At 40.3% G+C, this 25,069-nt stretch overlaps 1 protein-coding gene across 2 annotated transcripts in view; it reads left to right on the top strand.

Annotated features, from left to right (window-relative positions):
- Window positions 1-333: 333 nt before the first annotated feature.
- Window positions 334-25,069, top strand: part of LOC103129672 (copine-5-like) — an 86,171-nt gene continuing 61,435 nt past the window's right edge. For both annotated transcript variants that reach the window (XM_007540844.2, XM_007540845.2), the window contains exons 1-4: window positions 334-1,441; window positions 17,330-17,370; window positions 18,251-18,297; window positions 24,873-24,976. In XM_007540844.2, coding sequence (XP_007540906.1) covers window positions 1,332-1,441; window positions 17,330-17,370; window positions 18,251-18,297; window positions 24,873-24,976 — 302 coding nt within the window. In that variant the 5' untranslated portion in view covers window positions 334-1,331. The remainder of the gene's footprint in view (window positions 1,442-17,329; window positions 17,371-18,250; window positions 18,298-24,872; window positions 24,977-25,069) is intronic.

Below are 25,069 nucleotides of genomic sequence, written 5' to 3' on the forward strand. Positions count from 1 at the left end.
ACACACATATTATGAAAGTTCTGGCTCATGTTCTGGATGTTTCTATGTGGAGGATCTGGAAGCTTCGACTCCAGCCGATCAGGTTTGGAGAATCTCTGTCAATCTCCAGAAAGCGCTTTGCCTCACAACTCGTTCAGTCTCTCCTCTGACCTGTCCCTCTTTTTCACAGAAGTTCTTCCTTCCACTTATTTCATTAACATACAGAGTTACGACTCTTTGCGAAGAACCAGCTTCGTTTGCACTGATGCTTTGTGGTTCATCGTTCTTGTGGAGGATGCCAAAGGCTGCTGGTGCAAAGTCATGATGTGGCTGTGACGTTTCTGTCACTTCTCGTATATCTCACATTACAGTCTATTGATATGAATCAGCATCGTTTTCCAAACCTCCGTTTTATCCTCTGCTGATACCTGTATGATTGACATTGGAGGGAAGAACTTATTCAGTGTGACGCTCCAAAGGTGTTCTCTCTGTCAGTCATCAGCAACTTTTTAATCGAAGCTTTTCTCGCTTTATGCGCATTAGCACATTTGGCTTAAATCTGAATTACTCTGGTGGCGGGTGGAAATCTTTCTCGCCCCTTCAGGGTACTTATAGTCGGGGAAACTGGCGAGATAAAGGAGAGCTGATCGTGGAGCTGCAGCGGTCTGAGGAACTGTCCAGATGCTGAAACAGCACCACGCAACCTCTCACTTCATTTTGGGAGCTGGTTTGTTGATGGACCGGTTATCTTCTGAGCGATTTTCAGATTTTTATTTTTATTTTTTTTTTGAAGGGAGGTATTAACTCACTGAAGGTGGGTTTATTCTAAGGAAAAATCTAAAAGCTGATTGAAAAATATTCATCTGTTCTGAACTGCAAGGAGATTCAGACAATCCTTTTTTTTAAAAATTGATTTTCTCTTAGAGGCTCATCCAACTTAATTTAGAGCAAAATTACGATCAGTTCGCCATAAATCAGTGTCAGCCAAAGCTCTGCATGTAGGCTACAGCTGGAGAATGCAGGCAGGAGGGGTGGAGTTCACTGCGTTTACTTTTCAAAGCGCCTCGGTCTCGGGCAGAAGGAGCTCATTCTGCAGAGTTTGAACTGATGGGTCCTGGCATTTGAACCCCACGTTGCGTTTAAGCCAGTCGCCTCGCAGCCGCTCCCACCGCCGCCTTAATTAAACTTTCCATGCTGTTGCCCGTCCGGCGGACCGCATCCAGGAGGTTTGTCTGGACCGCGCTCGCTCCTGCTCCCTCGGCTGCCGCGCTCCGGTTCTCCGCCCTCGGCTCTCCGGGTCCAGCGGAACTCACTCACACGGCCACAGGAGCTGGCCCGGGTCTCCCGCACGCATGGAGGGGGACGTAATGGACAAGGTGGAGGCCACGGCGACGGTCTGTGACTTCGACCCAATGAGTGGGAGCATCCCTGCCACCAAAGTGGAGATCACAGTGTCCTGCAGGTGAGCTCCGGTGGTGCTGTTCGTGCTCGTGCGCTTTGGAAAGCCGCCACGCGTTATGGTTACAATACACTGGACCGAATCCCTACCTGGTGTAATAAACAGTTTATTGTTGAAACTACTGCGTGTGTTTCACAGTTTAATGAAAACGTACTAAAAAGAGCAACAGAAAGGAATTCAACACAAAACCATTTAGGATAACAACGACGTCAGAAAACAACGCCATAATGCGCATACAGAAAAGTAACATTAGCACTAAATAATGGCGCTTAAATCAGATTTGGATTTGATTTAGTGAAACCATGCAAATCCTTACCACTAAACTTTTATTCATTGTTTTTGTAGTTTATCAAAAAAAAAAAAAAAACATTCGGATGATACACCGGGTCTCTGTTTCATCCACCGTTAGTTTAATTACGTTACCTTGTGCGTTGCTGCGGCGCGCGTGCCAAGCGCGCAAAAACCAGCCATTCTTGAGTTTAATGAGCAGACCTGAGAGGTTTCCCCCTCTGAGACAATGCCAAAGCAGATTGCTACAAAGACGTCAAAGATGCGTCAGCCATTTTACCCTCATAAAATGAAGACAAAAAAAAAAAAAGATTCATTTGAGCAGTCGTGGAAGAAAATGAAAAATCCCGCTAAGTGTCACTTGGGTAGGGTGGGGCTGCAGGTGCAGAGGTTTGACTCGACGACTGAACAATGTGCAAAAGTGAACTAATGTCTTACAAGGAATAATAAAACTATTTGGCTCTGCAATGTTTCTACAGTTGTGCGTCATTTAGCTCTGATCCACAATGTTCCGCTCTCTGAATCTCCTTACTGCGCGTAGTGTTACTGCTATGTAAATGAAGGAGGAACAGCCACAGGCGAGGGATTCATCTACCAAACACAAAGCATGAATTATTTGACTCTCTCTCTGTTTGTATATTATTCACTCAGGCAAAGAAAAGATTGCTTCGTTCAAATCAGATGTATAAAAAATAAATCTTTAAATCTGTAAAGCCGGTTAGGAATTCCTTATATATTTTTTTACCTGATTATAAAATGTATTCCTGTAAAAAGTTTCAGGTGCCTGGAGGACTAATAACCTGGATATCTGGAATTTGATTAGTCTCTTCCCCATACCAAACCAAAATTAATCTCTCAGTTGTAGAAGGTTTATTTTGGCTAGAAGAATAAATATTAATGCTTTAGAGTAGCCAAGGGTGTATGAAAATCTTTGTAGAAATGTGTGAAGAGATCTAAACATGAGGGTGATGGCAAGGAGGCCTTTAAAAGACTGGAGCTCCTCCCCAAACATAAATTGTCCAAATAATTCAATGGAAACAAGCAAAGGCTTTTATCAGTGATTAGAAGAAGGGGATGATTGCAGTAATGTCAAGAAAGGTGCCTTCATTGATTACTGAGAAAGGTAAAATAAATAGGATGCCATTTTTAGATCTCAATAAAACAATTAGTTGTTTCTGACATTAATTCCACCTGATTTTTTATCTTTTAAGAGACTTTTGTTAGAAACATTATACAACCAAAGCATTGTGCATCTCCTGAAGCTCCTGGTTTTTGGTGTGTCATAAGGCTTTAGATGGCCGTGTTTCTCCCACTCCGACTATAAACCAGGAGCTGCGCCGTTGGCCTGAGGCTCCACTGTTTCGCATTCAGCAATTTCCTTCCGATCCAAACCACTTCCCTCCTGGACACAGTGTGATAGAGAGGAAAAAAACAAGTCCTTCTTTTGCTGGGTCTTGAAACACCGTCTGCTGAAGACAAAGACTTAAAGTCTCATGTGTTCTTTGTGACTTGCGCTGATCGCTACAGTCCATCCTCGTACGTCGGCATCAAGGATCCAGATTTGTGAAGACAGCTGAAGAGCTGAACAGATGAAGTATGCAGCCATCAACTTTGCAGGAAGTCTGTGTTCCGTCTTCCCCGGGAAGCATAGAGAAACAATGGGCATTATGGGTATTACGTGTGAGAGAGGAACAGGCTCCACAACCCTGTGTAATTGATTTAGTAAGCCTGAAAGCTCTGAGATTGCAGAGCACATGGAATTGAACCGTACCGCGCTGCCCTCCAGGCGTTCTTATAACCCTCTGCCGATATTGCAGCAAATCCAGTCCCCCCCACTCGTACCCTCCTGACAAACTAGAGGAGCCGAAACAGACAGACGCTTCTCAAAACAAGCGCATATCGCTATGATAGCACATTGTTCCCCATCTATGCCTCTGATTGGTTTTGCTCGCAGGTCAGCCAGTGAGCCGTACCTCGAGTGTCGGCATCAAAGCTGGGAGAACGACACTCCAGCGACTCTTCACACTCAAGTGGCCCCTCTTCCTACGCCTGCCTCAGCAGTGGATCCAGTTTATCGGGTTTGGGCCGGCGGCCCCTTGGCACCTGACCTCACTTCTAAAGTGGCACTAAGGAATGTGTTCGTTTGTTAGCATTTAAGCAGCTTTAATGATTTTTTTTTTTTTAAAATAAGTTCTCCATGTGGTTTGCCACTTCATGTTTATGAACAAAGCGGTAAATGTGGGTCCGACTCGATTGAAGGATGCGGCCTGTCTCTATCTCAGCCCGCCAGACGGTCTCAGAGTTCCCATGTACAATGGCTTCAGGGAAACTGAGGCTTTGCTTTAGCTCTGCTGCTCCACTGTGAAGCAGCCTTTTAGCTATGAATGTTACAAAAACGGTGCCAGAGTTTCAATTAAGGAAGACATTTCCTCCTCTGCCTCACTTTGGCTGGCTAGATGACGCACACATGTACATCCTTCTGATGATTGAAAATTTAAACTTTTATAGTGAGCAGACTGGAGGAAAGGAATCAGAGCAATGAGCTTGAAAACTCTTTGTATAAACAACAGCGCTAGGTGAGGATGGTAGATTGTCTCATTTTTTTACACATTAAGGGAAGAAAATATATTAGTAATTCAATAAGAAGTTTGGGAATGACGCGTAATCATTTGTTTCAATGCAACAAAACGACCAAGCACCAAGGCCACAGCCTGACACCTTTTTCCTTCTGTCCCCCTAAGGGTGTTTTAAACACACAACCAGTTTACTGCTGAAAGACACAGCAGCTTCAGCTCAGCCTCCCACCTGAAATCACGAACATGAAACTTCATCAGCGACCCCCGCCATTTCCAATTTCACAGAGATGAAGATGCCACGTCTTGATCTCTGGCGCATCGCCGGAGTTACCTTCAGCCATTCAATTTGTGCAAAAAAAGATTGGTTAGTGTGGCATTGCGTCAAATCGCTGCATTCCAAAGATGAGGTTCGGATCTGCATTAACTCTGCCGAGCCAGCCGGCGCTCCTGAGGGATTTATTACCTGCTGAGGCACACAAAGAGTTCACATGAATGCCTGTGTCCTGATACAGGAGAGCTCCACAGGCACATGGGGCCCACTGATTGCTGCTTCCTGGTATCTAATGAAAGCTTGAGGCTCTCCACCTAAAGCAATTCCTGTTGCAGAGATGGCCCGAGCTATAATGAAATCACCAGGACAATTAGGATGTGTGGTATCGCTGCTCAAACTATGACATGCTGTTTGAAAATCGTAGTTTCCTTGCAAATCTTCTCACATTTTTGGCATGTTACAGTTGCAGCTGCAAAGTATTTTATTGGGATTTGCATTTAGAGCACATTCTTGGCCATGCTTGCTGGATCCCCCCCACACCTGCCAACAGGAATTATTTTGGCTTTCTGTCAACAGTCAGTGCCTTTTTATCTTGCCACTATTCTGTGACTTCTTCTCTTTTCCTTGCCCAGTTTTGGTTGATGCCCTTGTGATCCAAAGCTAGACATGTTGTTTTATAATGTGCTCCAAAACTTCTCCAAAGTTTTATCTCTGACCTTCCTTTTGTCAGAGATAAAGTGCTCCTTGGGTCCTAATGATGCTGTTTGTTCACTAATGTTCTCTAACGCAGTGGCTTTCGATCCTGGACCTCAGGACTCGCTGTCCTTCATGTTTTAGACGTTTCCCTGCACGAGCACATCTGAATGAAACGAATGTGTTGCCTCCTCAGTGTGCCATTCGGTGTTCCAGAAGCATGGCAATCACCCATTAATAAAAGTCAGGTGTGTGGAGGCAGGAAGACACCAGAGACATGCAGCGGTGTGAGTCCAGAGAACCAAAATGGAGGAGGAGCTGGATGTGTAGTAAGACCACATTACCCACATGTGTTGTTTATTTGTCTTTATTTGCCTATTAGGTGGTATCTAAACACAAATGGTTGTGCTGGATTTATTTTAGGGGAACATTTAGGGCACATTTCTCAGATGTTTAGTTTTAAATCATTTTGAGAATCGTTTCATTCACATTTAACAATCAAGCACCACTTTGTATGTGGCTGTACTGCAACAAAATGGGGAAAAAGTTCAAAGAGTATTAATACATTTGCAAGGCGCTGTACGCCGTGTGATAAATGAATCCTTTATCTGAGTGCGCTGATAAAAATTTTAACTGTGCTGGAGTTATGGTGTTTTTGAGGATAACGATTGCTGCTCTTATCCGGTCTCGGTCGTCCCCCGTGAGCTGTTTTTTTTTTTTTTTCTGGTTCAAAATCCCTTTTATTTCCCCCCGGCAGACAGACAGTTGGAGTTAAACTAGTTTGGATTGTGCAAGAGTATAAAATATTAATGAGCCCTCTTGAAGAAAGAGAGAAGTTTAAATTTTCTGACTGACCTGGGGCAAACGCTCGGGTTTTATTCTATAGGGCCGGTTGTGTTTGTGAATCCTTTGACACATCTGTTAGGAGGATCAGTTCCTGTGAGACACATCAGTGTCAAAAAGCAGCTATTCTTTTTTTTTTTTTTTCCAATTTCGGGAGCGTTATGATTTAAACAGGCGGGTCTCGGAGGCCAGCGAAGCGTATAATTATACATCCACTCATGACACGGTGAAAATGAGTTTGGATCCCAGACGCTGCGTTTCTGGGGGTGTCAGGGTTATTAATATCTTCTCGTCCGGGACACATGGCAGCACATGTGTAGGCTGTGGAAGCACAATGATGGATTGACAGGACAGAGGTTTGAACCACTCCTCTTGTTGTCCATCACATTTAAAGGAAGTTTATGTGAAAGGCGGATAAATGTATAAGTCGGTGCATTGAGTAAGAGATCAAATATCCCCCATGTTGCTCGGAGACATCAAGCCTGAATTTGTCACTGTTTTCAAGACGGCCAAAGGGTCAGCAGAGTCTGTTCAAAGATGTATGTGTCAGGGGCTGGTGGCAGATTTGCACAAGCAGTAGCAGCCAGTTTAGTCAGGTTTCGACACACTGTTGCATATGCTGAAGGTCTTTTACTGGTTGACAATCTTAGCTGGAGGCCAAAACAAGCTTTGTCAGATTGGAGAGCTCTGTTTGATACATTTGAGTGGACATGTAGCCAAAAGGGAAATTTTTTGTCCCAGTGGATGGACATGTGTCTACAGAGTGGACCTATAAACAGCTACATTTTGTTTTCGCTGTGGGGAGAATTGTGCATATCTTTCAGGGAGTGACTGGAGGTTATAGAATAATGTGAAATGATTCTTGAAGCAATGCACCACATCAGATTTGTTTTTCCAAAATGTGGTCTTCTGGTCATTTTAGAGTCGTTTTGGAAACTGGGGTTGTAGAAATGTGAATAATGTGTGCCTTTCCTTTCTCTTTTTGACTTTTATACAAATCTTTTATACATTTCTTGCAAAACCGCTTCTCTGCAGATCAAAAAGTCAAGAAAATCATTTAAATACTATAGAGGAAAGCATTACTCCTTACTTAGTTGTAACTGTAAACAAAATACATAGTGTTGCATTTTACTCAAAAACTATTGTTTGACACAAGATATGACTAAGCATCATATAACAACCAGAATCAGAATTAAAACCAGCTTTACTGACATAGATTGTGCACAAACAAGGAATTTGCCTTCACTTTCAAGCACTCAGCCTACAGATGTAAAGTAGAAATGTGGAAACTTTGTTGGAAATAAAATTATGTACATGTATATATATGTATTTGCAGAAAGTTTAGAATTTTGAGAAAGAAAACAGAAGGAATATTTATGTGCACAAATACTTATATTGTTTTCACAGTAGTGTGGAACACCATGTCCGCAGTGAAGTATGGTGGTGGCAGCATCATGCGTCCGCAGTGAAGTATGGTGGTGGCAGCATCATGCACGGCTACTTTTTGTCTTGGAATCTAAAATTATGAAGTTCGAAATATGTGTCCGCTTTTGTCCCAAAACTGTGACAAAATAAGGTATCAGAAACCAAAACATTGAATCCATGAGCAGAAAAGTTTTGAATTTCTCCAGCTAGACATAAATTTGACAGATGAAACAATAGATGCTTCAACAATTAGTTTAAGAGTATGTACACTCATATGATCAGTTAGATCTGTTTAAGTTTTATATTAAAGTGGAAATAATTTTTGAATGACTTGAGGCTTTTTTAACATCACAAAAACCTGCAATATTAGTAGGGATTTCTACATGTTGGATGCTTATGCTGATTTTAGGCTCGTCTCAAACTTTTTTTGTTTTTTTTACTTATTTTCATTTTTTTTTCTTTGGAAGATGCAAACTGGCATCCTGAGTTTTGAAAGCTGCAGTGACATGTAGTGGTCAAATTTGGCCAGGACACTCTGTCACTTCTCTAGACAGGTCAACACTCACCTGTCACTCTTTTGGTCCCATTATTAATTATGGATGGGAAAACTGTAAAAACATTTCAGACTGATGAGATAAAAAAAAAAAAAAAACTACCTATGCACAGATGTCATGTTGGGCAGAATGTCAAGTCTTAGTCTCTCAAAACATACAAATCTGCATGGAAGTTTTTTTGCAACATGGAGATTCCTGAAAAATATGTTGGACTTGATTTAAAGTGGCCATTTGTTGAGCTGTAGTATTCAAGAATTAGCTTCAATTCTTTCAACTGGTTTCATAATCGTGTTTTAGGAATATCTTGATTAAATTGTATCAGCATTTCCACAGAACTTTAAAGTAAAAAAAAAAAATCTAATATTGTTGTAATGTAACTGTTACCTTCAGTTTTCATAAAAATGTTTTCATACATCAAACATGACTTAAAATAAATTTGACTTTGGAATTTAACACCTCAAAATTGGGCCTCTGTCTCTTTAAGAAGTTCTTGCTCTTTCTGAAACTCCTTCATAAAGTCATTACAACATTTTTTTTTTTTACCAGCATTTCACTGATAAGTAGTTTGTATGATAAGCTCAGCAGACACACATTTCCGCCAGGTCCTTACTGATTGTTGCTGGCTAGTCTGAAGGAGCCGAGTGAGGGAATCATGAGGGAGGGCTGCTCTGTGAAGCGAAAGCTTGACTTGGAGACTGTGGCTCTGAGGAGGAGCTTTGTGGAAAAGGCGGTGCTTGGTGAAAGCAAGCATTTAGGCACCCCTTGATGGTTGCCATGGGAGATTAACGCATGAAAGAAACAAAGCAACACTCCAATTATGTTTTTGACAAGGGAATATCATAACATGACGTAAAGCTCAAAGAAGTTCATTTTACAGTTAGGAAAATGTTTTGTGTGACATTTGTTTGTCATTATTTTAATTTTCATTCAAAATATACCATCACTAAAATTTTAGTTGTCTTTAATTGCTTCTGGCACAGAATATGGTTCCATTTGGCCGCTCCAGTGAAGAGCACACTGATTTCAGCTGGTTAATTGGTTGGACTGTCTGCCTCCAAGCTGCTCCAAAGACATGACTCTCAGAGCATGCCAACCTTAGCTTTAAAACAGTGCTATCCCTGTAAGTTGGGTTGATTTACCTCTTTTAGTTTTCAAACTTTCACAGCTTGAAACATTTCCAAACAGCCCAAGTCATTGCACTTGTAAGCGAAGGAAAAAGACAGCAGCCCTTTTCCTGCTGGTGGGGAAGGGCACAGCTGCATTACTCTGTGCTGCATACAGCTGGAGAAAACACGAGTTTCGCACTTCATGTAGCGTCTCACTGAAGTCTAAACCATATGAAAGGTGTGTTGGAAGCTCCCCTCTGTTTTAAAGCCACAACTTTATTAAAAAGCTTGTTGTGCCTTTTTGCTGGAAGGAGAAAAAAAAGTTAGCCATATGTGGTTTCTCTCATTGTTTTCTCCTCCTTTCAGTGACTGTTTGAAAGTATTCACACGTTAAAAATGACATGGTGAAGGCTACGAATTCATCATGGCTCCGTCGGAAACAAACACTTTAAGAGATGATGACTTTGTCCCCTGGGCTGTGCACCTGGAAAGAGATTTCAATTAAAGCATGTCTCTGATGGCTTCACACATAATAGGGAAAATCAAATTTCTGTTAGTTTCAAATATGAATTATTAATTACATGGTGCAAAAACAAAGCTGTTTTCATATTTAGCACAATTTACATCTGGATTGGTATAATTTTAGGCCATGAAAAATGTTTCAAATGTGTCAAAAAATGTGTCGCGCATCATTGGTACCATGATTGTCCACACAATGTACCGTCATTTGTTCAGAGGGAACTAAAAGATGAGAGGAAATGGCTTTGAATGCAAAGAAGACTCTGTGCAGAGCCCTGCACCAGGGATATAACACCCATATCAAACCAGAGAGCTTTTCCTTCGGCTTTCCCTCCACAAACCCAGACCTGTCTCCGTGTAATTAGCAGTAATATTATTCTTGGGTCGGACATGAGTTCCACACCAAAACCCAGTCTGAAACTGAGAAGTCACAGTGTATGTGCATACTCATTTATTATAACTAGCAGAACAGCAGGTTTATGACGGAGTTTCTGTCACTGCCGGTGAGATGGCTGCCCTGGGAGCGCTCTGCTGCTGCAAGAACCGCCAGCTCACAGAGATCCCTGGTTAAATCTGAATAATTTAACAGATGGAGAAGTAGAATAAGACACCTGGCTCCTTCCCAGTGAAAGTTATTGGTGTTCTGCTAATGGAAAGGGGCAGAACGGGTTTGAAATTTGACGAAGGCTCCAATTTTGTGCTTCACAAAAATACAGCATTAATCTGAATTCGGACGTGACACAATTGTGGGTATTTGGGATTGTGAGACAACCAAAAATGATTTCCAGTCATCAAACACAGCCATACATCAGAGTTTATCAGATGTTCCCCTGATAATTTAGCTTTGATGTCAGATATTTGTAGATTTTCATCCCATGAGAAAAATAAGAAGTTTTTCCTATTTAAAAATCTTTAGAAGATTTTTATTACTTCTAAAGGGGTTGGTCAGATTCCCCAAGAGCGTATGCAGCCACTGTTTGCTTTTTTTTTTAACGTTGACCTGTAAGGACTGCTTCAGGGTGCATAAGACAAAAAGGTTGACCTGTTGACCTCGTGAAGCTTCAATGGATAGACAACGTGTGTCCTCAGTGAAAACAGAGTCGGCCTTAAGGCAGGGGAGTAAGTGAAGAGTCAGTCGACCTCAAACCACCCATTTCACGTTCTTCTTCTTGCTACCGTTTAAAAACCAATCAGGTTTGAATGGAAATAAAATATCCTGCAATAAGCGTGAGCGTAATTGAAAAACCATATAAAGCAGCATTTACTGTCACTCTCCTAAAGAGAAGTAATTTGTTCTCTTTGTTTAAGAGGGTGAATGAATTTCCAATTATTTGATTCCATCGGAGTTGATGTCAGCGAAACATTTCCCAGTTGTTGTTTTCTCCACCAATCTTGACACGGTTAGAAAAGCCTGTAAGAACTTACAGATAAGATTGAAGAGGACTCACTTATTTTCTATTACGCTTTGCAAATTCAAATAATGCCTTCTTGATTTAGTCGTGGCATGCTCTATAGGCTTCCATAATAGCCAATACAGAAGCCATTATTTAAAGTGGATATGACTTGTAAACAACAGTTAATTATATTGATCTTTTATTCCTGCAGCACTGCTTTGCTCTGAAGTCCAACTTTTGATTTGAACCCAAACATTTTGCGGAGAACAAAACCCCCCAATGGTTTTATTGTTTATACAAAAGCAATGGAATAAATTTCTATAAATTAAATGTAACTAAAACATTTTAAAAATCTATACATTTGCATTTTAATTTGATCAGACCATGAAAGGGATTTTTTTAATGGTGATTTCTCACTTTCTGTTTCCCTGAAGCGCAAATATACTTTTTAATGAAATCAAAAGATGACTGCAGGACTTTGATAAAATCAACATGTTTACGTCAGTTTCAGTCATTCTTTGCATTTTTTATGTCCCTTTTTGCGAATGAGTTTTTAAAAATATAACTTTTTCGTTAGGATTTTTATAGGAAGCATCAGTAGTTTTTTAGAATGAAATTGTTTGTTTTACTCAAACACATCTTAACAAAAATATTAATCCACCTATTTAAACCCCTGATGCACTTTTCTACAGGTCTGTCAAATCCATCACCTTGGTGTGCAGCTATTGGTCAATGCTCAGGATGATGGGATGCTCCCTTTGCATATGTCTAGTTGTAAAACCTCCTCACTACTAGATTTCAGTATTATGATGCCACAGCTCACTGTGGCATCATAATAAAGAGGAAGACATTGGGAAAGACAGCAATAAAGCCACAAAGTGGCAAACAGTGTAAAATAATAGAGCAGGGTCAGCAGATGTTGCACAGAAGTTGCCAACTTTCTGCAGAGTCAACAGCTACAACAGAGTGAGCAACAGGAAGCGTCATGAAATTAGCTTCTGTGGAAGAAGAGCTGCATGCAAGCGTGGCTTCAACAAAGTGTTGGATGCAGTGGCGTATGGCACGTCTCCACTGAACTCTAAAGTAGCAATGACATTTTCTCTGGAGCGATAAATCAAAGCTCTTTGTCTGGTGATCCAGTAGATGAATCAGGGCTTAGCAGATGCCAGGAGATATTTAACAATTTGGAGATGGTACCTTCCTGATCCAACATGACTGGGCTGCAGGGCACAAGGCAAAGTCAATAAAGACGAATGTTTGGTGAAGAAGAACATAACAGAGCCCTGACCTCAATTGGACATTGAGGTAAAAATCACAGACCAGAAACTGTGAGCCAGAGTTTCTTATCCAACATTCGTGTTTGACCTCACAAATGTAGTTCTGGATAATTTGTCAAAAATTTTCATAAACAACCTGAAACTGTTAAATGTGGTTGAAATCATGCAAAACCTAAAGGATCAAAAGGGAAATGATCAAGATGACACCCACGTTCAAAAGATTATGAGTAAGTGCTTGCAATATGCTGTAGTAAAATCAGCATAACATCGAACTTGAAAGTCTTCCAGTTTTTTTTATTGCTCCGACTGTAGACTGTCTCAGATCTACAGTCGGAGCAATAAAAAAATAACATAAAACCACTTCAACTAGCAAACGGGGTCAAGTTTGATTTCCCACCGGAAACAGGAGGAAGAAAAATGAGGTAAAATAATATATTTCAAAGCTCACTGCAGCAATTTTTTCCTCAGTAAATTAATCTGTAACTGTAATTTAAGGTGGGTTTAATTTTAGGCTTCTGGCACATTTTCAGCAGGGGTGCCAACAATGTGAAGGGTGCTTTAAGCGTTAAACTCTTCATCCATCTACTACAATTAAACAAGCCTTTCAAATGGCGTTGAGGACCATAGAAGTCCAGCAGCCTTCAGCTGAAGCATGCAGAGCTAATCAAGCTGATCAAGGAATTCATTAAAAGTATATTGTTGTTGTTTTTTTTTTAGTCTCAAGTGAAATTAATTTTAAGTATTTGTTTATTCAACAAGCAATTATGCAGAGAGCTGCTACACATCGAGTCACAAGCTAATAGTAGGAGAGTTTCAGCGGTTTTAGCAAACACTGTAAAATTTTGGAGTAATAGAAAACTTTACTATTTTCATTAAGACACCTGAAGTAAGGTTGTCCTGCTAATGACAAGAAAGAAGTCTTGTCAATGAAATGCAGCTGGGAACGAGAAGCTACTGTATCTAATTACGTTTGTCCTACTTTCAATGAACCTCATTCCCCATCAGCAAACTTCTTGTGTAGCTTTGAGGATAATGATCTTTTCTTATTCCATGGGGGATTCCTCAGAGGAAGTAGTTAACGTTTTGAAATATGCAGCCTCGCTTTAGTGAGAGCAGATTAATGCCAATGGTGAGGCTCAAACATGGCCACTCTGGCCATGTGCGCAACAAGACGCTGGATTTAATTTGTACTGCTTTACATAATGAGCCGACTTATAATTGCTTCATGCAATAAGGAGTTGAATGTGACCATGCATAGGTGCATGAAGGTCTAATTGGATGTCATGTTTTCCTGCTCTCCTCCTTTTTAAGTGATCCACTCTCTGCTTTGGGAGATGGGATAAAGAGAAAGGTAATTGTTTGGAGCTAATGGACACCATACAAAAACAGGTGGCCACTGAAAGCCATTAAATCACGGAGAGTTTTGTTATCTCCACTGATAATTACTCTGACAGTTTTCCAACTGTTGTCAGGTCAGCCCAAGGCTAACACCCCAGCAATGTTGCATCTGTCCTGTCTTTCGTAGATCCCTTAGTCAGAAGATTTTATGTCCAGGGTTACAAAATTACACGCGCTTGGATTCAGTCCCAAACTCTCATCTTTATTCATTGAAATCCCGCCGTCGCCTAAAGGGACAGGGATTTTTTATTTTTTTTTCCAGCTACTGTGCATTTAGTTTATTTATTGCCCACTGCTCACAAGCAATTACCAGGACCAAAACTCATATGTGTGTGATTTTGCATTATTATACATGGAAACAAGATTACTGTACCATGAGGGAAATGTCTCTAGTTAAAATGTTAGGTGAAATGATTGATTATCGAGCAGTTTCATGCTGTGAAGCTTCTGCCTGCAGTGTGCTTTTACATGAGAATATGGCCTTATTAATTGGGACGACTAATTTTTTTTTTTTTTTTACCCTGGTACCTATGTACAAAACAATTTAAAAAGAGACAAAAAATGAAGGGAGGAATAAAATTTATTCAAACTGAAGCGCTCCACCACGGTTCTGCTGTTGGCTCTGGCTGCGTGTCCATTTCCTTCTTAATCATTTAGTAGATGCTTTTATCCAAAGTGACTGAGAACGAAAAAATATTCAAAGTTTGTTCCAGTAAGAAACTCTGGCATGAGTACTGAGTGCTGCATTTACTGGGTAATAGTCAAACAGCTGCTGCAGCGGAAAGTGCAGCTCTATCATGTTAATTTGAACATCAGAAAGCATGTATTATTTTCCCAAATAATAAAATCTGGCGTGCCTCAACCTGAACGAATGCTCATAATAAACAACTCCTAAAATCACACTACACAGTTAAACTAATTGGAGAGTTTTTAAGATTTCCAAGCACGTTGCACTGGTGTCACAAGAAAAATTACTACAACAGACACAGAACCAATTTGGTTCATATCTACTGCAACATGAAGCAGTTACTCGCTATCTAATTTAGTTTTATTAGGCCAGAAGAAGAATCACAGTTTCAATTGAAGATTTAAAATGTCACTCTGGTATTTTGAGCACAATTAACTCTATGCCCACCAACCACCAAATTAATTTTCTCCATAAAGAGTAGCTTCATTGTTATCCTTTTTAGGCAGAACAGCTCAGGATTAAGCGGATCATGTTGCAAAAGGTATGCTCATAAAGTTTTGCTTTCATTGGTTAGGCGATGTCTGCAGAAGAAGCCTCTTTTATTCGAATCTCTTTTTTTTTTATGATTGTTTCCTGCCAACTGCCTTCAAAAACATTTAAAGCATTCTTTATTGTCTCTGGTTTCCATGGCTGCATGGTGCGGGGCTTGTTTTTTTTGAGTGTGTACCATACTGCTTTGTATAGCGCAATCAATCTCTTTGTGTTGTTTTTGTGGAATTTTTTTTTCAGCTTTTTGCCTTGAGGCAAGAGCCAATAGATCATGGGGCTGCTCCCAAGGTTTGTTGCAGTTGAGCACTCCAACAGAGAAGTTGAATCTGGTGAGACATTTTGTCTGTACATAATAAATCACCAGCATAGCCTTGACTTTAAATATTATCTGTCTATCTATCTAAATTCCTAGCTCTAACATGATCTATTTCTTGTTCATAGTGTTGACCGTTCCTCTGTCTTCTGACCGTAGTTTGAAAACACAGGGGAGAAATTTCCTCGTCTTCGGGGTTAGCACCCTCACTTGCCCATAAGAGGGGCGAAGAACATAAAAGACGCAGTGGCACTGAGGTACTGAAAAGATAAATGTATTAGCTTCGGCTTAACAATGACGAGGCCGCACAAACTTTCCAAACTACCGCTGCTCCGGTGTTTCAGTTGCTTCAAAGCATGCGCGCTACAGCACGCAGCACCCCCTTCTGCCCTCCAGTCAGAAGGGGGCGCTGTCATCAGTTTCATCAGTGAAAGCTGAGATTCACCTGAGCTTGTGCACGAGGGAGAAAAGTTCAGGGAGAAATAGTGAAGAAATGCAAAATTTGTCATGACTCAAGCAGTAAAACAAGGGCTACTACTTTCATAGGGAATAACTGTTCAGCATTCCCAAGTATCATTATGATGTGACATGTGATAAAACAGCAGTGGAAGCAATTGATGCATGCAAGAGTTTACAATTTATTGGACAAAATGAGAAACTGCGACCATGATGAGCTCAAATGACTAAATATTGTGGGGGTTGAACCAACAGTCCTTTAATTAGAGAAATGTACAGTATGAAAGTTTAAGTCCTAGAACAGCTGTTCTCATTTACATATTCCTACACTTTGACAAAATGAATCAGAAATTTTGTATTTGCCGCCTTTAAAAGCACATGAAGTAGATAAAGTAAAAAAAAAGAAAGAAAAAAGAACAACAACAAAAAAACTCAAATTGTTCAAGTTGCCTGGTGCACATAGCTTTAATCTTGTGAATCAAAGATGACACCTACACTATTATTTCAGCTACTTACCTGTTTGGAGGTCTGAGAAAAAAAGTTAGAAGTGTACAACAATGTTGGAGGTCTCTGCTATTCTGTAATATAACCAAGTTAATGACAATGAAAGAAACTTACGCAGCCAATATTGCAACAATGAATCTGCACTGATGACATCCCACGTCCTCACCAGCACATACACTTATAGAGTTGTTGCCTAATTTACCTTGAAGGAAAATATTGCCACTTTTTTCTGCATAAAATATCTAAAGTCTGGGGCCAGAAAATGCAGGGTACTTCCTGCTTTCATTCCTGAACACAGTTGCATCAAATGACATCCAGGTGAGTGGTGGTAACATCACGTCCCCAAACCGGGAAACACCAGTCATGAACGTGTTCGTTCATTACCTGCCTGGTATTCAGTGGAGTGGAAAATAAGCCCACATGAAGAAACAATTGCTGTGTTTTTTTTTTAAACAAAATCGCCGGTAGCATAGTTGGTGTAGAATAAATTTACCTCTTGCATTGTTTTTAATTTCACCTTGCTATTTCTCTTGCTGTCACACAGTGAGCAGGAGGGAAAGCGATCAAAACCCCACCAGGCTCTGACTTACATTACATTCAGTATTTATATTTTAACGCTTGCCTGGAGGAACAATATTCAGCATAAATACTTTCCCTGCATTTTCATTAGGTTTCGTTGGATTTCCCAAATGTTAGAAGATGTTTAAACTTGTCGGGGAATTTTTTTGTCAGAAGCTAAAAATCAACTAGAAGAATCTAAATTACAACACCTTCATTTTTACATATCTGTCTGTTTTGTATGTAGCAGACGTCTTGGGGTCCTCTCTGTCCTAACGCCCGGCTTTCATGTGCTTATTGGTCTGCACACTTGGATATGAAATCTCAAGGGCAGATGTGGTTTATGTCAACCAAGTGTTCTTGTAAAGTCGTAATTAAAAGGCACGTAGGAGGTCCTTTTAATATATTTGTGTGTAAATATGGTTTCCCACATCTTTTTGCAGGCTTATATATTTCTGTGTTGGTTTCCTCTCTTGCAGGAATCTTTTGGACAGAGACACTTTCTCCAAGTCCGACCCATGTAAGTTCTCTTCTGCAACAACTATTGTTTTGCTTCAGGCGGAAAATGTTTGGCGGGATATAATTTATCGGCGCCTCCTCTGCTTTTACATTGCATTCCTCTTTATTTTTGCTGAGCTTAAGCCTCATTCGGTTTACTCTGTTGTTTGAAAGTGTTCCTTCAATAACTGCATATCATTTGCACAGTAATGTGACAACCTTTCTGTGCTGTGAGCTAAACTACCATAATGCATGCAGGGTATAAACAGCAGCCCCGTGAATAGAAATGGCTATCTTTTGGGAAGAGAAACTGGAAAGTGTCATAAAGGCAACATTTTTATTTATTTATTTATTTATTTGCCACTGACTAGAAAATGGAGGAAACATTTTTCATAAGCCCTTTGTGTAAATAAGCTTTGGGGGGAAAAAAAACAACAAAAAAAAACAAACAACAGCATCACACTCATCCCGATTTTTTGTGCACGCCTGCAGCTGAACCTGAGGCTATATGCCGGGTCACGTCATTTCCACCTGCACCGGCTTCATCACGAAGCAACACGACGAAGTCAGAAGAATCCCACCCATTAGGACACAGTTTCTCTGATTGCATAGCTTACAGTAAATTGTGCTCTAGGGCCTCTCAAGTCTTATTTTGGAGAGGTTTTCTTCCCCCCGTAGAAGTGGATGTCAGTCAACATTAATCATCAAGTCTGCTACTTCATTATGCTGTCAGGGTGTGGCAGGATAATTAATGATGGATGTCGGCAGAGAAGGAGCAAAAACAAACACTGTTTGTGGATTCGCAATGCATTTTCGAAACTGTTCAATGACGATTAATTCCTCTGTTTTCTCTCTCCCTGTGTCTCTCCGTCTTTCCCCTCCCGTTTCTCTGCTTATCTCAGTGGTCGTGTTGTACACCCAGGGCGTGGAGTCGAAGCAGTGGCGAGAGGTAAGAGATCAACAAGACTCAATCAGCCTGTCTCTTTCTCCATGACAGGCTGTTTTCTGTTCACAACCCCTCTGTCGCCCCCTCTCCTCCTCCTCAAGGTAATATTCTGTGCCAATCATTTGCGATTGATTGACCCTGTGAACACGAGTGCATCGGTCAGCACCGACTTAGCTTCTGACTGGCTGTCTGACCGACTGACTGATTAAGGTGACAGGTACACGCATCTGTAAAGATTTTTCTTTGCGTCGGCCTCCCCTCTGGCTGTTTGAAACAGGGTCGTAATTACACAAAACCACAGAGACTGATAAATCTAGTGGAGTTTTGCAGCCAGACAACAGAGGGAAGCCTCGGAAATTAGGACACACTCAAAGTTGATGGAAGTGCAGAAAATCTGTGACAAACACGCTTCTGTTTTTGTCACTTTGGCGATGGGCACAACAAATGCTCTCCATGAGTCAGCTTGCAGAAATTATTAAAAATATGCTTCTGGTTTGTTTTTCACCTAATTTCCTTTGGCTCACACCACCAGACAAGTGCAAACTGGTGTGACACAGTTACAAAGGGATGCTGGATGTGTTGGATACAGCGTACTTAGGTAGATGTGGGCAGTTTAATTGACAGTTTAATTGACAAGATTCCCAGTTAAAACCTGACACTGAAAAAATCATGACATCAATTTGAAGTTTGTTGCCACATACTCTAGGTGTGAGATGCATCATATAGCTAAACACATATCTTGATTTCTGAACTATGCACAGACTTGAAGCTTGAATAGTTATAAAGAATGAAAATATTGGTTATAAATACTTCAGGAAAGTATGTGTCTCAATGCAGAGCTTTTGTGCTTTGGTAAAATATGCATTGCTGTGCTCCACGGCTTGTTCTAGTGATGCATCTGAAGGCAGAAATGCAAACACCGTCGAGGGGTTCAAAGGTCAACTGCTGCCGTAAATCACATCACTGCAGTTCAGAACAAAGCAAAACAAAAAGCTGTACTCTTGTCTAAAGGGAAAAAAAAAAAGCATTTCCTTCAGGTTTTGATTCCAAAGAGTCAACGCAGTTTTTAAAGGTAAATTTTTCATCATGTTGACACCCCTTCTATTGGAATGACCTCAAAAAAAACAACAACAACAAAAAAAAAAAACATTTGGTAACACTTTATTTGAAGGGGGTTGAATAAGACTGACATGACACTGTCATAAACATGACATAACACATGTCATGAACATGAATAAGTCTTCATGAATATTTATGACTGTTGTCATAAAGCGTCATTCGGTAAATTATGACACTTTTAATACAAAGTTGACATTATTCAAAATGTCTTTGTTATGACAACTTGACATTAACCAAGAAATCATTACTGTTTAAACTTTACCTTTAATAACATAAAGTTATCTAATTTTAAAGTGCAATCAGTAATACTTTTATAACAGATTTATATCTAATCACTTTCATTGAAAAGTCTGATTATAAATGCTTAGTAAATGTTGTTTGAACCACAGCTTGGCTCCCAGTCGCAGCATTAATAAATTAGGCCAAGAAGATGAGAGCATTTGTTTGCAGGTATACTTCATGTCACAATGTGTTTCACCAAACTGTCTCCCTAAGCTGTAATCTTCGCCAGAGGTTCTGAAAATTACAGAATGAGATCAAACATTTACTGTAGCGAAGTAAATCTTTTTCTGGCGGTGGAAAACCAAACTGGTTTCTTTCTTTTTTCTTTTTTTAACCAGTTTGTAAATGGTGTTAGTATCAGCCCTTCTTTGAAGGCATCATCCTAATTAAGAGTTGGGAGAGTGCTAGTTATATTATTCATGAAATACATGTGCCTTACTTTGCTCTAATTTTCAAAGAGAGCAACCTTTGTGTGAAAGAAAAATCAGATGGTATAAAAATCTCTAGAGTTGCGACTGATTCATGGCTTTGTTTCTTACACACAAACTGCTTTACTGCTGGGAAAAAAGAAAAGCAAAAAACGTGATTTCTTCAGGTTGTTCAACATTTTTCATCCCTTTTGCTACATCCTGTTTTTAATGCAGATTGTGTTGCCATCAATGCTCACGATGAATTTAAATCTCAAATAAAAAATACATTACATACATAATATTTGAGGTCTTCTGGCCTTAGTTCTTCCTAAACCTCATTGCACAAAACCAATGTGAGAGTTGCTTAGTTGGTTTTTGTTTCACGATAAACTGCAGTTTCTTTTTCACATCAAGCCCCAATCCTTTTCTTTTTCTTAGATGAATTTTACTAAAAGGAGCATCACTCACTGAAGCTATCCGGAGGATATAAAAAAGACGCCATCAATCAGTTTTACATGTTTGCAGAGCAGCAGGTTTTTTTCAGCAGGAGTCCTAATTAAATCATGCTATCATACATTTTCCTCTGTAGAATATAGATTATGCCTTTTCTTTTTGGGTGACGTGTTTAAAGACTCCTATGCTGGGAGGAAACCAAATTAATGTGCTGTGACTCTATAGATTTGATTTTATGCCCATTTGCTCGCTGCATGTAACCAGGAACATTGTTCCTGTTTTACTGAAAAAAATAAATAAATAAATAAATCTGTTTGTTTAAAACTAAAATTCTGTTTTTGAAACATGTAGTCGAACAATTTCTTCTCACACTTAAATCTACAGATGTGTTTGAGGATGAAGGAGCAGGTTTATTAAGTTTTCTGCAATAGACTTCCACAAATGAGGGAAGTTTCAAATCTGTCAAAGTTTTCGTAATAAGAGTATTTTAAATGCAACAGCCCCAAACTAACATGTTGGTTTGGGATCCAAAGTAATTGGTTTGTGTGAAAACAAAACGACTCGTCGTAGCTGTAAAAGCAACATCTATTAGCCGATTTGAATGACTTTAATGCTTTCTAAACTACCAGCCTAATTGGTTATCAAAATCAAATCAGTCCCACAACATTAGTTACAATTAATTTGATCTGAAAAATGAAATGCATCTTCCTGATAATAGAGGAGCAGAAAATCTAACAGCTCATTAATATTTGCAGAGAAAATATCTGGTCCAGTACCAGTCAGTGTTTATTTACCATTCATGAACTAAATAACACAAATTAAGTCTGACATAAATTAAAACCTACAATATAAATAAGAGCATTTCTCTGCTGCACCATGAAATGGTTATTCTGAAGCTGAATGCTCTTTTCTAAATTAAGAATTGAGCTGATTAAACTTTATCGAGTATCTGTTTGACTCTTTGATGTGAAGAAGAAGATTATTTTGATTATCTAAGTCAGAGTTTTATGACCTAGTTTTGATCCAGAGAAGGCAGATAAAAATAGGAAATTGGAGGAAATAAAAAAGGCTCCAGTGTCATTATGAGAAAATCTGTCAGCATTCACATCAGCTTCTGCTGAGGACAGGAACAAAGCACCGCTGCTCACAGGTGTCTCAGGTGCTGTTACCCTCTTTCATCAGAAATTGTCACGGATGTAAGATTTTATCTACAACCTTTCATCTTAACGAATCGAAACTGTATTCCAAACATTGTTTCTAATGAGACATAAAACTTGTGTCTTATCGAAATATTGTCCTGTGGCAGCAGGAGACGATTGATTGCATCAAGTCGAGGCAGCAGAGTAAAGGAAGGACTTTCTCTGAACAGGGGAAAAAAAAAACAACCTGCGACCAGCTGGGTGTTTGAGAAAACAGCACAGATGCACAAAAACATAGAAATGAGAAGTGGCAAATGAGCGTAAACGACAGCAGTAGGTATTCCAGTGACTTCATAGGAGATAAACGGAGGCAAATGGATGAACTCTAAGCCAGTAGTACGATCTAAGGGATGGAAAAATCAAAGCAGATACGGGAGTCCGATCCAGCTGCAGTCGCTTTCGGATGAACAGCACTGCAACCTGGAAGGTCGGAAAATAACCTGGATTATTTGGAGTCTAGATTATTGTTTTGAGGAAACTACAGATTTTGATTTAGTCCGTTCGTAATCCGGCTGATTGAAGACTTTTTTCACACAACATACCATGCAGGATTTTGGCCTTATGCATGATTTTAAGATGGGAGAGTGTTGTTTAGTTGAACAACTAAGAATTTTTTAAATCTTCTTTCAAAATTTTGTGCTGGCTTTTTACCTCAAGTACACACACACACACGCACGCACACACACACACACGCCTGAAAAACTCATTAAACTGGTAGCAAGTACAGCAAGCAAATATTCCTAAACCAGAAAGTTTGGAGTAAGATGCAAATGTTGATTCGCATCAATTGATGTTCCCGGGCTATAAGGAGCTTCCTTCACCTGTCACAGGTGCCCCACCTCTGGCTTAGAAGCGGTGGGTGCAGACCGAATGGCTCTCCTAAAAAGAGATACGGCCGAGGTTTTACAGTGCTGATGACAGCTGGCTAAGCAGCAGAGTCAAGCTGTGCGGCATTGATAAAGCTAAGCGCCTCTTTTGCCTCTCTCTCCGATGATGTGTTTTGGCTCTTCTGTGAGGAGATATGGTTGGTTGAAGCCCCCTTTCACTGTGCCACCAACCAGCTTTTAATCCAGTTACGGTCCAAGCTCCCACACTGACTCCCAGTCATTCAAATTGCTCATCAGCCGAAGTATATCTCAACAAATGCTATGGATATATTGTGTTTTCCGCTTTCAGCAGTAAATCCCCCCGAGACCCATGTCCCCATGACAAATTGTGTGTTTATTGCACAAAAGTGCTGCAGCATCTCATTACTCTGTTACCGCATGATTTTTAAAGTCTTAATTTGCGACACCCTCCTCTGTAATTTCCTCCCCTCAGTGTACGACAGCTTTCCCTCTGCCTACCACTTTCACTTAACTACAAAGTCGACAGAATATAGCCTCCCTGAATTTGAGCAAAGCCCGGAGTTTCCACTTCAAGCTTCTAGACAGTAATCTGTTTTTTTACCGAGATAGATTTTCTGACACCTCTCCACACAATTTTTCTCGTCACGGTTATCAGAGGGGAAGAGGTGTGTGCTGCCTCAGTTGGCTGATCAGGGCTTTCGGTGCCGATTGTTCTGCCTCTGCAATTGCCCGGAACAAAAGTGAGTATACTGTAGCCCCCCTGCTGTCACCCTCAATGCCAGCCACGGAAATTACGTCCCTGCTGCCTCTGTGGAGATTTCACCTCCTCGGCATTAGCTGCCGCTGAGCTCTCACGCTTCCTGGCAGGAGGAACAAGAAGGGATGTGGTGCCACAAGGCTCTTAATCATTTATGGTTTGTGTTTGACGGCAGACTTCAGCAAACCCAGACTCTGTCACGTAGGTTTCAGCAGCTCTAGTATTGTATTTCCACTCAAAAGTATTGGTGCCTCCTGACTTTTTCTCTTTAAACGTATTGTCAGCACGAATCCAGCTGTTCTGTGAAGGCCTCTGAGTTTATTTAGAGAATAATGAATGAACAAACAGATTTCGATAGGTTCAAAACGCTGCTTTGGTAAATACTCATTTATTCTATTTTATTTATTCCTTAAAATGGGTACGTAATTGTAAAGCGGAAGGTACAATTCTACCTTTTACTTCTATACAATCTATAAAGTTAGCTGTGCAGTTCGACAGCCTTTAACTGTACACTTTCCAAATTTGGGTTTTAATGGAAGTGTAAAAGAAGAAAGTAAATGTTGAAGGAGAACCATTATAGATGCCGCTTGCAGTTTGTCACAATCCACACAGGGAAGACGGCAAGCAGATCCTCGGGTCAGATGAGGCGCATGTCTTCAGGAGGAAGAGGGAAGTTTATGGTAAACCTGGAAGCAAGCCTGACTGAGGCTGCAGAGTTTCGACACAACAAGATCCCTAAACGTACGGCCAGATCTCCAGTGGGGGTCGTCTCAAGGCAAAAAGTTCAACACGTCTGAATACTTTTGCAAAACACTGCAAGCCTCCATCAGTTAGAATATTTTGTCATGATAACTTCTCTGCTGCCACGTTGTGCCTCTCTTTGAGTTTACCCCTAATGAATGCAGTCACAGAAACACGAAATTGAAATTCCTCTATTTTTTTGTCCTCATTAGACTGTAACGAGGACATGTGTCAGTTTATGGTAGCTTTTTGACTCTGGATGTTTTATTTATGCAGCACGGCACCAGTTCTGAGTCTGAATAATTAATATTTGACAATTAATGTGTGTGTATGTGTGCGTTTGCAGGGAGCCGCATTATCTGTTTATGACTGAAGGTTCTGCTCTGCGGTTCTGGTTTTTTTTTTTGTGTGTGTGTGTTTGCACTGAAGTTTTTCCCTTCTCATTGTAAGTGTTAATTAGTTGGAGCTAAAAAAGAGATTTGTTTGTTCCAGGCTGTGAAGAAAATATGTCAAGTTAATTTATTTGCGCCTCTGTCTTGTTTCCACCTGTTATTGTGAAGTGGCTGAATGAATTAAAAACAGAAAATTGAAACAATCAGTGATTTCTGATAATTGAATCTGATCTCATAAGAATCCCTTAATTCAACTCAGTCAATTTGGGGCTGATGGAGGAGGTGGTGGTGTGTGTTTTGTTACGCATGATCAATTCTGTGTTCACGTTTTCCTTGCTTTTCTTTTCTTCCCCTCCTTTGCTTCTGTTCTGGTCCAGTTTGGGAGAACGGAGGTGATAGACAACACGCTAAACCCGGATTTCGTCAGGAAGTACATCCTGGACTACTTCTTTGAGGAGAAGCAGAACCTGCGCTTTGACGTGTGAGTTTTTCTGTTTGATCCGGCTCTCTCTGTGAACACACACCGAGGTGTGTGTGTGTGTGTGTGTGACTGTGTGCCCTTTTGTAATACAGT

The sequence above is a fragment of the Poecilia formosa genome, unplaced genomic scaffold (assembly GCF_000485575.1).
Source record: "Poecilia formosa unplaced genomic scaffold, Poecilia_formosa-5.1.2 Scaffold566, whole genome shotgun sequence".
Taxonomy (NCBI): domain Eukaryota; kingdom Metazoa; phylum Chordata; class Actinopteri; order Cyprinodontiformes; family Poeciliidae; genus Poecilia; species Poecilia formosa.